Source organism: Colius striatus, chromosome Z (genome assembly GCF_028858725.1).
Source record: "Colius striatus isolate bColStr4 chromosome Z, bColStr4.1.hap1, whole genome shotgun sequence".
Taxonomy (NCBI): domain Eukaryota; kingdom Metazoa; phylum Chordata; class Aves; order Coliiformes; family Coliidae; genus Colius; species Colius striatus.
In genome coordinates this window covers 76,273,092-76,288,118 of record NC_084790.1, presented here as the reverse complement: position 1 = coordinate 76,288,118, position 15,027 = coordinate 76,273,092, and the positions used below count along the sequence as shown (strand labels likewise).

The 15,027-nt window shown below is 41.1% G+C and overlaps 1 protein-coding gene across 2 annotated transcripts in view; it reads left to right on the top strand.

Moving 5' to 3' along the window:
* UNC13B (unc-13 homolog B) overlaps positions 1–15,027 on the top strand; it is a 223,462-nt gene that overhangs the window by 67,723 nt on the left and 140,712 nt on the right. For both annotated transcript variants that reach the window (XM_062017878.1, XM_062017877.1), the window contains exons 9-10: positions 11,143–11,469; positions 13,308–13,398. In XM_062017878.1, the coding sequence (XP_061873862.1) occupies positions 11,143–11,469; positions 13,308–13,398 (418 nt within the window). The remainder of the gene's footprint in view (positions 1–11,142; positions 11,470–13,307; positions 13,399–15,027) is intronic.

Genomic DNA, 15,027 nt, shown 5'->3' with positions numbered 1-15,027 from the left:
AATGGGCAAGTATGGATTCCTGGATCCACTTAGATGCGATGCGTTATAAGTGGGAAGTACACAGATCTTGAAAAGCATCTCAGGCCTATAGCGGGCTAATATCTATCAATAGTTTGCTTTCTGATTCAGTAAGAACTCTGAGGGTCTTCATTTTGAGTTGGTAGGAGCCCGCCTGAGAATATTAGTTGCAATGAGAGCGCTCTCAGCAAAGAAGAATGGCAGAATAGGTGTAACTCCCAGTGTTGCTGGTGTGCACAGTTTTGTGTTTTGTCCCCTGTCCCCACTTCCCTGGAGTCCAGTGACTCCCGAGTCTTTGTACATATCCTGTAGCCATCCTTGGGAGAAACAAAGTGCCTGTGTGGCTTAAGAATACTGCTGAAACAAAGTCTGGAGCCTAGAATGACTGAAATGCATGCATAGCATAGTGGCATGGTGTGTGTGGGCACTGCATCTCAAAGTAGTCCTGTTACTGTAATAAGTGACTTCTTTTCAGCGTGCCTAAAAAAGTAACAGCAGAGTACTGGTACAGCCAAGGCTGTGTGCCCTGACTTCATCACAAAAAGCTGTTCTTCTTCAAACTGGCATTTCTAAATTTTCTGCAACTGTAACTGATGGAATATCATAACCCATGATGCTTTTTTTGACTATTTCATTGAAATGTAATGGTGGTAGATTGGCAGGTTGTCAGTTTTGTTATTGCTGGATGTTTATCATTTTAATCTTCCTTTATTTAATGCTTTTTTTTCTTTATTATTTTTTCTGTCCTTTCTAGAGCTTTTAAAAAACCTGTTTTTTTCCCCCCCCTTTCTTTTTTCCCCCCTGCCTCTCTTCCTTCCCCTCCAACTGCCTTAATTTCTCATCTTAGACAAGCTAGAAATGAAAGAGTCAGGATCATCCCATTTGACTCTGAAGATGGAGAAGAGGAACAGGAGAGTAATTATGAAGAGCTAGGAAAACTGCTAATAGAAGAATTTTTAGAAAAAAGCCATAAAAATAGAAGTTGGCAGGAGACAAACATAAAAAAGATGCAAACTCTGTCAAAAAGAGACAGTTTCAATCACTGTGAAAAATCAAGGTGCTGCCAAAATGTGTGTGTGGAGTCAGGGTCTGTAGATGTCCCTAGGTATCCTCAGGAATATGATACAATAGATAGGAGAAGGAAAAAGAAGCTGCGATACAATTGTGAAGTGAGTGAACAAATAAGCCTACAAAGTAATGGAAGTCTGACCTTTCCTGGGGAGAAAACCATTTATTTCAATGGCGTGGCAACTGGTTCTGAACCTGATGATAATTTCCCAGTGTATGATAGAGATGGAAAATACAGCAGTAGCTGGGAAAGCAAGGAGCAGTTATCTGATTATCCCATCCTACGTCCGTACAAAAATGGCTTAATGGTTAAGAGTGGCAAGTTGCTCAACAAGCAGGGAGTGAGCCATGAAGGCTCACCTCACCTCAGCAATGGCGAAGACATGAAACTCATAGGGGTGCCAGATAACACTTTTGTGCCTGTGGATGTCCTCGAGGAATTTGACAGCAGTGCTTCAGATGAGTTTCAGTACTCACCTGTTTCAGATGATGAACTGGAAGAACTGGCTACACTGTCACAAACGTGGTGTGATTCAGATATCAGCCATTTGAGAAAGTTAACTGCTAATTACCCTACCAATATGGGCTCCCAGTTAAAGGCTAGTTGTGATAAAAAACACAAGTCTAAAGGGAGCAAGCATGGTCATCCTGTACAAGATATTACACTGTCTCCTGTTGAGGAGCCCAGTGAGGAATACATAGACACAATGGATCAGCTTCAGTGTCTGGTGGAATCAGTTTCAGAATATTTGGCTGAAAAGGAGGAAGAAATCAGTAAATTTGGTACATTGCCAGAGACCAGAAAAAATGTTGAGAATGTGTCACTGAAGCAGAATAATGCTGGTAATTCAGTAGAAGGCAGGAAGCCTGAACAGGCCAAACATCCTGTGGCAGAGGAGAGTACAAAGGGCAAATCTGAATCTCTCCCTGACTTATCAGGTGTGAAGAATACAGTGAATTCTCTGTTCAGCTCTTTCACTGAAAAGGTGGGGTCAAGCACAAAGCAGCTCACAGCCTCTGTTGAAAAGCTTGTTTCTTCCACTCCAGAGAAGATACAAACCAAAAACTCATCAGAAAGTGGAACCTCAAATGTATTTTCTGTTAAGCCCAAAAGTGAGAGTTCATCTTCTGGAGTTACAGCAGATAATAAAGCTGACACCAAGTTCTCCATTCACTCTTTGCTACCATCACAGGTGAGTGGTGATAAAAGAGCCCAGAACACAAACTCCAGCAAGCCAGAAACCACTGAGATGGACAGTACGGCTTCCGCACCACGTCATCTCCAGCAATCACAAGGAGCTGCAGCCAACAGCCAGCAGAACCAACATTCGGTTGTGAATTCTGTTCTAGGCATGTTTAATCCTTTAAAAATCTTCTCTGAGAAGGAAGTGCCAAAACAGGAAGTTACAAATGAGGAGCACACAAAGGAGGACATCTGTGCTGTGAAAGCTGATGAGGCAAACAGAAGTGAGGTGTCATCTGGACAGACGGCAGCCAGGACCAACAGTGTTACTCCTGAGATACGTCCAGGTGAGACTAGAAACGAGGCAGAGGTGAACACAAATAGTACTTCTGTATCTTCAATCTTTGGCAGGCTCACAAGCTCAGTCAGCTCCTTCAGTCTGAAAGCCAACCTCGACGGTCTCTTGGCTGCCAAGCAGCAGGATGTGCCACAGAAGCAGTCAGATTTGCATCATGTTACAAATCAGCCAGATGCCACCGTGAAAGAGGACGCACCTGCTGTGAGGGAGCAGCCTCCTGCAAATTGCTCAGAGGATCAGCATACTACAGATCGTGGACTGGGGAACAAGCAAAACAGAGGTAATGTTGAACTTAATTCACAGCCTCAAGACCAGCGTACAGCATCTGAAAGCTTTTTCAGTCCTATCAAAAAGTCTTTCAGTCAGTTGTTACTTCCTTCTGCTGAGCAAGGGCATAAAGAAAGTACATCCAGGGTGTTTAAAGGCCATAAATCTGAGGAGGACGTAAGACAAAATGGTTCATCAAGTGAAGAATGCTCATTTTCTTTCACTGGGAAACTCTCTTTATTCAGTGGGTTGGGTTTTTCAGAAAAGCAAGAACATACGAATGAGAAAAGAGGCTTTATTCCTTCATTATTGAAGTTTTCTTCTGCTGAAAATCTAACACCTTCACAAGACCAAAGAAGTCATCAGAGTTCTAGTGGCATTTCTTTGCTGGAAAACAAAACCAGCAGTTCAGAAAATGCCATTTCATTAAAATCTAGCTCTGTTCCAAATTTATCAGATCATAAAGAGGAAAATGAAAAAACAAAAAAAGTGAATAAAGAAAACCTATCTAGTGACCAAATTAATAGAAGAAAACACCAGGAGAGTGCCTCTGCTACTTTTAAAACCACAGGAGAGCAGCAGAGATTTAAGAGTACTCAGGAAGAACCTAGAAATGTAAAAGAAGGATTGACAAGAGAAGGACTAAACACAACAAACTTAAATGGCAGCACAATTGAACCTGTCTCATCACCCAAAGGGCCAGAAGCTGCAAGTGCAGATAATGTGCAAAAGAAGCACACACCAGGTTTTCTTTCTGGGTTTCTTCACATTTCTTCCAATGAAAACACAGTCAGTAGTCAAGACTTGACTGTTAAAAGCGAGAGTGATGGCCAGAAGAGCACTTCTCCTGGATTATTTTCTGGTTTATTTAAGTTTGCATCAAGTGAAAACTTATCTGAATGTAAACAGGAGAAGGTGAAGACAAACTCTCTAGGCTTCATGAAGCTTTTTGATAGAGGTGAGGATTCTAGCGCAGAGACAAAACCCAGCAACTCAGGAATGGCTTCTGATCCTCAAAGCAGCACTACAGAAAAGCAGGAATCTTCTAACTTCTTAAAAAATATCCTTCCCAAACCAAAGGAAAAAATGGATAATTTGAAAACAATGGAATCTTCCAAAACTAGTGACCACCTGTCCAGTGAAAGAATAACTAAAACAGTTGAGTCCTATGTTCCCCACTGCAGGCATCCTGTGTTCTCTGATGCTCTAAATCCTCAAGACAAGGTACAAGACTTATCTGGAAAGCCTGTAAATAGTAGGCATATCTCTTATCAGGATGCAGGATCTAGAGTTTTTCCAAGCCTTTTAAACAAAGGATCAAATGGATTTCTTAATTTGACTAATAAAAGCTATAATCTTACAGAGCAGTATTCAGCTGACCAGGAAACAAGAAGCCGTTCTGGCTTTGAGTGGGAATATGAAATGGGGGAACTGGCTGGAACTCGTGAAGTAGCAGTACCAGTCTACTATGTGTTAAACCAGAACTCTGTTCCACCCCCTCAGTTCTTGAAGTGGCCTGAAAACAATATGGTAGTGAATCTCTGTAAAAAGGATGGAAATGCAAATGTGATGGACTGGCACACTAACACAAACTTTGATGGAGCAAGTTTAGATTTAAATGTGATGTCATATGAGTCGTTTGACCAGTTAATGTTTCAAGATGTTTGTTCAGAAGAAAATGATGTGTGGACTGCAGATTCTCTCAATGAAAGTTTTACTAACTTCCCACCATTTGAAAGAGACGGCAGTTACTCATTTGAAGAGTTGCCGATGGATTTAAGTTACTCCTCTGGCTGTGATGGAACTATATGGACTCTAATAGACCAGGAGACTTTAAGTATGGATGAGAGCTTTATGTACTCATCCTATAGCCAGGAGTACCAGGAGTGGCTAATGATGCTTGAGCAGGGTATATGGTGGCCATCAGAAGATGGTGATTGCGGATACTACATGTACAGTGATAGCCAGTATGTGTATTCACTGCTCACTGATCCTACTGGGCAATACGTTTACGTGTGTGCTCCTGAAACTTATTCCTACCCAGACTGCTGGGATTATAATTTTCAGATGGATTCCATTCCAAGAGCTGTGCTGGAAGATGACACAATTGCTGTTTGTGGTTTTAAAGTTCCTCTTGGCAGTGAAGATGAGCTGTTTTGGTTTGCTGAAGAAGAGCCTTTGGATGATTATACAACAAATAAACCCCTGGATTTGTCAGTAGCTTTGCAGAGGAGTGATCAGCTAATGAACATGAATTTAGAGACTTTCTCACAAATGTTTGAAGAGTCTATTTATTGTCAGAGAGAGCAGCCATTAGACTTCTCGGGTTATAAACTTCAAAAACTCAAAGTAGATTTTAGACCTGAGAAGGAAACCCTGAATCATTCAGAGGAGTCTCCGCCAACCCTTGATCTCAGAACACATTCCAGAGCAGCTTTCAATAGATCACTTAGTAAGGAAGTCCACACCAAGGAAGTGGATAAGGCTGTCCCCGTGACAACTACTGGGAGCGGGTCATCAGGATTCTTTGGTTTCCATCTGTTTCAATCTGCTCCTAAAGCTGAAGAAACAGTGGTGTCTACTGAAAGAGTAACAGAAGCAAAAAAGACTGAGGAAGATAAGAAAACACCAGTGAACAAAGTTAGCTCTTTATTTTCTGCCTTGGGTGGACTAATTGGAAAGTCTTCAGGTCCTGACCCTGAGACATCAGAAGATGCTGCCTTGAAGAGAACAGACACACAGTCAAAATCATCTGAAAAGAAAACTGATGTTTTGTCACTTGCACCAAGTGGAAAATTAGATGAGACACAAACAGGGCGAAAGTTTCCTGTTACATCAGACCTGAGAAGAAATACTTCATCAGAACCTAATTTGGAGGCTACCAGAAATGAAAAGCCACAATTAAATCAGAATGAAAACATTCGTGTTAAAAAAACAGGGTTAACAAAATCTCCTTCTCAACTGAGCCAAACTGCTGCAGATGGCAGGCCCATGAGAGAAGAGAGACCTGCTAAAGCAACACCAGCTTCCAAGCATCTTGAAGGGCATGCAAGAATTAATGAACCCAATCAGTCACAGCCAAATCAGAGCCACCCAGCCTCTGAGCCTGAGGAGACATTATTTAAAAGTGCTCTGAAATTGTTCAGTCTCGGCGACGATTCTCCTGCAAGCTCAACTGCCAGCACAACACAAACTTCTGGATTTTTTGATTTCTTTAAAACACAAGTAAGCAAAGCACCACAACCATCACAAGATTTAGACAAAAATCAAAGTAATAAAGCAGAAAAGATGACACAGCCAGAACAGAAGGAAACCTCCAGCATCTCATCATTATTTGGATCTCTTGGAGATCTCTTCAAAGTGGAGGCAGTGTCTTCTCAGCCAGCTCCAAGTACTATGACTCTGCCAAAACCCAACAGCAGAACTATGACTGAGTTGAGACATCAAACTGAGAAGTCTAGGGGTCTTCAGAGTGCCAGTATGCCATGTCTATCCTCCACTCCTAAGGAAGGGCTGAGAACAGAAGGCGTGAACAGGCGGGTCTCACCTAGCCCTGAGGTGCAAATGGAACAACGAGGCAGAAAAGCTGAGGAGTCATCTCCTGTGAGTAAAAAAGTGCCTCCTGGTAATGCTTCAGAGAAGCCAATGAGCCTGGGTCCCAAAATAAGCCAGTTGGGTCAGTCAGCTGTACAGCAAAGCAGTGTACCCACAGTTACACCAATGCAACAAGGAGGAAATCGCTTGGGAGGCACAGTAAATCAGGCAAAACCCAAGGCAGAACAGCCACCAAAAGAGTCTGGTTTCAGTTTGCCTTTCAACTTTTCTGAGTTCACTGCTTCAAAATCACAGCCAGCACAGCAAGCCAGTAGGAGCATATTCTCCTTCTTCACTGGATCAGATGAACCAAAACCTTCAGCACCTGCTGCTGCTCCTGCTAGTGGGAAGCAGCAAGAAACAGAGGGGCTATTTCGTTTGCCCTCCTTCTTCTCCAGTGGTCCAGCTCCTGAGAAGAGCATCCCTCAAAGAAGTACTAGCTTTAGCTTCTTCAATTTGACATCATTTTTGGATGAAAAGCCACAGACTGCTCCTAGACAGGACAGTAATACAAAACCAGCTAAACCAGTGACCTCTCAACCATATGTCAAACAAAGTATGTCCGCTGACTCTGGTGACAAAATTATCTCTTCTGCAAGGCAACAAGATGGAGACAATAAAAAAGAAGTGGATGAAGCTGTTGCAACAGTGACTGGAAAACAAGTGTCTAATAATCTCACAGTCACAGAAAACAAACCAGAAATTCTGGCAGTGGAAGAGGTAGAAAGTGTTGCTGAGATAGCCGAAGAGAGTGACTTAGAGAAGGTTCCACAGGCCAGTGAGGCCACAGTAACCGATTCAGCTGCTTCTGGTTCTTGCCTTCAGACTCCTGGTGAGCAGGAGGGTTCTCAGGGCCAACAGAGTATTCGCTTAGAGGCAGAAGATGATGCTTTGGGTAGCACAGCGAAAATTGACAGTGTTGCACTTCCTGTTGGTAAAGAAGAGCCTTATTCTTCAAAAGAACAAGTTTCTCAAAAGGAAGATTATAGCATGGACTTAGATGATAAAAAGGATTCTCAGAGTCCAAATGACTTAAATATTACAACTGACATAAAAAATGAAATGGTCTCTGAGGAAGTTTGTGTTCAGCATGAGTTGCCAGAACATCAACTGCCTCAGCAAACTGATGGTGACAGGTTACAACAGGCGCAAGAGTTGCATTCTCATTCTAAAATGCCAGAGGCAGCCAAATTGCAAAACAAACCTAAGGAACCTGAGAGTGATAAATCTGTATTGGATTCTTCAGTAGAAATGTTTTCAAGTTTCATGACAAAAATGAAACCACCTAAAACATTATCTGGTTTCTTTTCCCAACCTCAAGCTACTGCACCTGCTACTGCACAGAAGAAAAGCTCCTCTTTCTTTGGTTTCTCATCGCTCCCAAGTGGCCCAGCACCAGCTTTTACAAATGATCTCTTTGGCATCTTCAAAGGTCCAAAAGAATCTCCAAAAGAGATGCCTCTAAAATCCACCACTAAACCTCAAAGCATTAGTGTGAAAGGTGCCACTGGGCCTGTTTCAGAAAAAGACTCTAGGAAGACAGAAAATACAGATGCAGCCAAGGAGACTAAAAGAGATATCACGAGTTCTCAGAAGGAGGCTGTATTACCTGTTCCAGCAGAAGAGAACTCCATGGAAGTGTCTCCTGTGAAAACAGAAACTGAGGAAAACAGGAACTCAGAAACCTGTGAAGAGGAACCTTTGGCGATGACTCCAGAAACAGGAGTCTCCAGTGAAAATCAAGCCCTTGAGGTTCCACAGATGGAACCTCATACTGATGCACAGCCCTCTGAGATGACAGATACTAAGCCATGCCAATTTGATGTCAGTAATGCAGCTGAAACGGTGCAGAATGAGGCCACTGATCAGATTGATGTAAATATATGCCAGCCTGATGCGGAGTCTTCACATGTAACAGAGGAAAAAGCTGCTCATACAAACAAAGAAGCTGTTGACATTCCTCAGGCTGTCTCTTCCGATGGGCTTGAGCTGGATTTGGAAGCCACAGCTAATGGGGCAAACACAAACCTTTCCCAATTGGATGAGAGTGCTACACTTGAATCAGAGCCTGCCACAGAGGATCAGACTGATACTGGTATTGATCAGCATGACATGATCAGCAGTGATAGTAGAGAACCCACAACTCCAGCTGATGAGCCCACTGGTCATGTGCTCCAGCTGAATGCAGAGAAGACAAGCGAGGAAGAAGAGCAAACTGCTAAACAGGAGAAACATTTAGCAATTGATGAGGTGCCTGAAGAAGAGATTGCTTCCAAAGGTGACTTGAAGAAAGAGAGTAAACCTAATAACGTGCTTCCGGATGCAAACAGTAGTAAAACAATCTTTGAAATACCAAACATGCCCAGTTTGCCAAAATTCAGCTTTATGTCATCTGCTGATAGTGGAAAGCCGTTTGGGTCATTCTTCTCTCAGCAGCCACCTTCTGTTAATAAAGCAGGGACAGATCAGGGCCTCATGTCCAGCTTCAAGAAACTTTCTTCAAGTCTGTTTGAGGGAGGTAGTGAAGAAAAGATGAGTAAGCCTGAAAATATGCAAGGGGCAGTATTTGGGAAAAAACTAGATTTCTCCTTTCCCTGGCAAAAAGACAACAAAGAGACCTCTGCTAAAAGGGAACCACATGTACCATCACAGGCATTGACAAAACCAGATGACAAGGTGTTAGGAACAGTCAATTCAGATGAAAGCTCAAAATCTGCAGTCTCAGATCAACTGACTGATGAAAATATAGATAGAAATTTATCCTCAAAGCAGCCTGACATGGTAGACAATGAGCTTTCTGAAGAACCATCTGGTACAAGCACTGTAGATGATACATCTAACAAAGAGCCAGGAGAGAAGCTTGATGAAGAGCCAGAAGATCATCATGATGTGATTTCAGGTGAACAGCAGAAGGAAGATCAGGCAGAAGAGCACATACTGGACAAGCCTGAACTGAAAGAAACTGAGCTTGATTCTGCGTCGAATGGAGCAATGCTTCATCCAAGTACACAGGCTGTGGATCTGAGTAGTGTGGAACAACTAAATGAGAAAAGGCTAGTTTAAAATGAGGCATAATAAATGGTTTCAGGTTGTCCGCCATTTATAATGCAATACTGCAGCAGTAGATACTGGCCTTGTTGTCTGGTGTCTGTAGCTCAGTCCCATCCCCTATTTGTTGTCAAGTGTTTGTAGTATTACTGATAGCTGTCACAGATGATGTGTCAAACTGCAGTCACTAATTATGTACAAGCCCTTAGACCATTTCTCACTCTTTTCTACTCTTTTCTGTAAGTGTAATTGGGTTTTCCAGGTTCTTATACTGTGTGCCACTAATTATAATTGATGAAATTAGCTTTTAGTGCTAATTTCATTAGCCTTTCAGAAGTTATATTCTTTGTGTTAATTCTGCACGTATAATTCACTTTGATTTCTTATGTAGTGATAATTACATCATATTTGCCAAGAAAAAAGTTTACAAGTAGAAGGTACTGGAAGGAATGAGCATTTTGTGTTCAAAATGCAATGTAAAAGCTTTTATTTTTAGAGAGAAATTTAACTTTGTGCTGGTGTGTTAGAGATGACATTACGTTTGTGTCATATTATTCAGGGTATTAAAACACCTTCAAAGGTATTGGTGAAGGTATTCTAATGCTTGCTCTTCCTAAAATCTGTGCAAAGATTATTTCATGCAGTTAGGAAAGCCACTAAAGGAAGGCATCAGTATTTCGTAAGTCTGTATTCAGTCTTGTGCTTGTGTTAAAGTTGCCCTCCAAACAGAGAATGTTAAACTTTTATCTCTGCATGGTGTAGGTGAAGCTTTTGCTTCTGTTTGTACAGTTGCAAAATTACATTGACAAAACTTCCTATCTGACTCCAAATTGCTCTAAGTATGCAAGTGAGAGAAATATTAGTGCTGTTTAAGTCTTGACCATAGTTTTCCTGACTGCATGGAAATTTACAGCCACTGTATTTGGTGTGAGGATTCTAGGAATCCAGTCGTGGAAGTGTCTTGAATCAGAGTTCTCACTGCTATTGCATTGGTTTTTTTACTTAAGTTATTGAAAAAGGTCATTTACAGTGGGACATGTGGCTTCCCTTTGAACAGTTGCTCTACTTTTGTGAAAGGTTTCAAGTTGATAATCTTGACAACTTCAATCTTGACTGCAATGTATTTTTTAATAAACATATAATATCTTTACGTTAATATAATGTAACTTTCAGTTAATTGTGCATCTTAACAATAGCCAGCTTGAGTCGTCATAGTAAAGACCTTACCTGCAGTGAAAGTGCCGAAGAGACAGAAACACTTCCACTCTGAATTGCTATGTTTCTGTTGTTATTCCTGCCTGGTTGTTAGAATATCTTCACTGTCAATTTCTAGCAGAGGTAGAGTGAAGCTGTGAGTTGGTGCAAGAAAGACCAGTCATGTATGGTCTATGTTCTGGTAGGCTGTGTATGAAGTGTTCTGCTGCTACCCAAGTTTTGGGGTTCCAAAGTCTAGATCTAGTTCAGGGAGTGTAATAGTTAAATATTACTTCATAACATGTCTTCTCAGTAATATTTAATATCCCACTCAGTTAGTTAGATGTGCAGGTTGCTTTGTGGTTCTCCGAGCCACTACTTTTTTCTGATGGACTTTTTTATTCTCTCATAGTCCTGCTGGCAGTAGTAGATATGGCTCCTCTTGTAATGTCAGCCAGGGAAGCTCTCACCTGAGTGAGCTGGACCATTCCCATGAAAGTGCCCATGGCTCTGAGCAAGATGATGATCACCAGGAAAGAGAATCGAATCATTCGTACCACAGTTTGGGCAACTACCAGAAGGATGGCCAAGCGTGGCTCAGGGAGCAAGAGGAGCCTCGCAGCAAAGGAGAGGAGGAGAAAGTCTGCGAGACAGAGGAGAAGCCTGCAGATCATTCTTCAGCTAAGTTACCTCTGGAATTTGAGAAGTCCAGGGATGTCAACGTAGAAGCCCATGTGAGGTAGGTGAAACTGCTACTGAATTTTCTAACGAATTCAAAGAAGATTCCTCTCTTTGTAATTTCCTGAGGCAAATTATGTACATTGCTCCTTCAGCTTTCTGTAACTACTTACTTGATGTTGCTGATCCATGAAACACCTTTATCTGCAGGACCAGTTAGTAGATGTTTTCTAGGCTTAAACTGTGTTTGCTATGTATGTAAAGAGGAATGCCTCCTGCTGTCTTGAAGCTTGTTTGCTGTATTTTCTCTTTCTGGTTTGATGAATATAGTCAGGCCCAAAGGTAAGTGCTTCCATTGCTCATGTATGATCAAGCTTATGTGTGAGCAACCAAGACCTACATGTAATCATGGTTAGAGATGCACTAGTTCCTTTCTTGTATAGTAAGCTACCACAATTAGAAATAGTGTTTATGTAGTTGTAGGTTGTAGAATTACAACATGAGTCAGAGCAACTTGTCTGTTCACTGTAGCAGCTTTTCTTGTCCTTGCACTTGGACTTTCCAAGCTATCAGCAGTGTTGAATACAGTCTTCAAAAGTATTTCAGCTAAGTTTGCAGGAGTAATGTGCTGGGATTTATACAGGTTTTATGTGAATTTTGAATTTTACTACCTAACTTTGGTCATGCCCTTTTTCCTTGAGGTAATGATGCCATTGCAGCCAGTAGAGTGGATATGGTTATACTTTCATAAGTATGAGAGATTGTTTGCATTGACTTCAGTTAGATATGTGGTAAGATGTCTGGCTCTGTGCCCTTTGGAAGGTACAGCTGGTGACACTGTGCTTATATGAGAAAGTTAACAACGACAGTTCATGTGTAGGCAACCCTTACACTAAAAAAAGGAAGACAAGACTAGAAAAATGTTGAACTGTTTTTAATCTCTGACTCACTTTTCTCCTTACAGAGCAGCAGGAATTTTGTCCCACAGTGGCTGGCCTATATCTGTTCACAGGGAAGGTTATTCACATATTCTATTTCAGGCTAATTTAGGCTTCTGAGTTGGATACTCCTGCATCACTGTCTTGCCCTCTTTTCATTCTCTGGCAATGCTTTCCTGTCTCCTTGGAGTATGCATGAAACTGAGCTCTGACCATAGATCCTTAGAGTTGTGCATAAGCTAGATATGTACCATGGATGCAGGTTGCTCTCAGCTACATATTTTTATACTGTAAGAAATGCAGGATGTCTAATGGAAATGTGTTTGTTTTGGTGATTTTCACCACAGCAACATAAAAAAAGAAGGAATGCAACTGAAGTCCCAATGTCTCATGAGGCTAGGGAGTATAAAATGTGCTGTGGGGCACTGAGGTAGAGCATTGCTTCCAGATACACTTGTTTCTTTTGAAAAGCTGTAGGAGATTGTGGAATGAGAAAAGTGCAATAAATGGAGAAGACACAGCTAAGCCCTGTTGCCAGTGTGAAGAGGGTCTGTGGCGATAGATATGAGTAGAAAGAGACAGTGGTTAGAAAGGATCTGCATCAAGCATGAGAATCGAAAATCTTCCATCTGCCCCTTTGTGTGTGTAGTGATGACACTAGTTGAACTGACTTGGCCAGGTATCTTGGACTACTTTCTGCCCAATATCACCTTACTCCTGGGGCTGAATTGTATCCTAGCTTGTATCTTTCGCCTCATCAGTTTCCAAGATGGTTCCCGAGTATAAGGAAACTGCTGCTTTAGCTTCTCACTTCCCAGGGGATGTGCAGGGCTGTGTTGACCGAGGCTGAGGTTACTTCAGTGTCCAAAGCTGAAGCTGTGATCGCACTGTGTCACATTGGATGATTAATGCTACAGATAAGTATTTTTCACAGAGTGATTTTCTGTTTCTTGCCTTTAAGCTACCATGATGACAACGAGCCACCACCATTTCCTCCAGCAAGGGCCCATTGGATTAGAGCCATTAGCAAAGTTCGACTGCGGCTTCAAGAGGTAGGATGTTTCACTCCTCTGCCACCTGGGCTTTAGATCTATGGCTGAAGGTTTTATTTCTTCATCTTCCTTGTAATACACTTCTTACAGTTTTAATGTTTTGCAGACAAAAATTGAATCAAATGTGTTGTACAAGTCTGCAGCATGTTGTGATGGTTTTAGAGCTGTCTAATTCCACAAACATTTTGGACATCACTGTGTGGAACTAGAGATAAATATCAGAGAAGATGCAGAAGCAAAGAAATTAGCTCTGAGTTTGTGGATGATAATAGTAATGTATAGGACTACACAGTTTGTGTTGAAGTGTTCAAAATGAAGACTTTTTCTCAAGGCAACTTGAGGATAGCTTGTTAGCTTAGTAGGAGTTATTTGTATTATTTGTCATGTGAAAATGTTCCTTGAGAAACTTTACATCAAATATTTTTATATATATTAATTGAAAGTGGGTGTATAATGGTATTTCCATCTCATGAAAGTAAGATTTAAAAATAAACATTCTTGATTTGGGGAGTCAAAAGAAAAAGGTTGTGACATTTTCTTCAACAGTATAAACACCCTTGTTTTAGAAAACAGCAATTAAGACCCAGAAAGTTGTTGTTTTTTTAAAAAAAGTCTTATGCTTTCATCCATCTGTGTGCCCACAGAAAGATAACATATGGTGCTCATATTCTATAGATGATAAACTATTGCTTAGTACCCGAAGTGCAGAGTTAATAAATTTAATTTAGAAATACTACTTTTTTTTTAGAGTTTTCTTGTTTTGTTTTTGTAAGAAATTATTTTACAGTATCTATCAGCAGCAGGACTTTTCCTTCACTTCTGGATTTGCTGCACACTTTTAAGAAAACAATTTTTTGTTGTTGTGTTTTTTTTTTTTTTTTGCATTGTGGAGCCATCTGAAGTGCCATAACAAAAGTTTTTCCCCTTGGCTTATCTGGATTGTAAATTCTTTCCCAACTAACAATTACTGTGTTATTTCACTTTGAGCAGGAGGAATTTGGGTCAAAACTATCAGTCTGACAGAGAAAGTGAAATTTAAGAATGCTTAATATCTAAGAAGAAAAGGATCTTGTGTTGTGGTTTTGTAGAGCACACAAATGAAACTGTTTAGTTTTGTGTTTCCTCATGGAAAACAAGTGCACATACTGGAAGGGACAAGAGATTGAGTGATGCCTCTCCCTGAACATCTCGCTTTTTCTCCTGAGAGTACAAAGCCCATGAAGTGGTTCCACATCAATCTTTGTATTTCCCCTGAACTGAAAGGAAGACATACTTTGAAATGACTGTTACAGGAAAACAAGTTTAGTTATGATAGCAAAATGCCATGATGTACTTTGCCTTGACCACTCCAAAAAACTATTGATGTCCAATTACCTGAAAATTTAAAAAAGCAGTAGGAGATAGTGCTTTCCAGCAGCATGCTCCAGGCCGTAGCTGTCTTTACTGTCCAATGGCTTTCCCTAACTTTGGCTCTAGATCTCATTTGTGCCATATAAATCCATTTCTCTTGGACACAGGACAAGTAGTAAAGAAGCAGAACAGATCCCCTTCCTTTCTGGAACAGTGAAGGGCTGCTGCAAAGAGAATGAAACCCTATTTGCTCCTCTTTTGTTCACTAAATGACCTTTT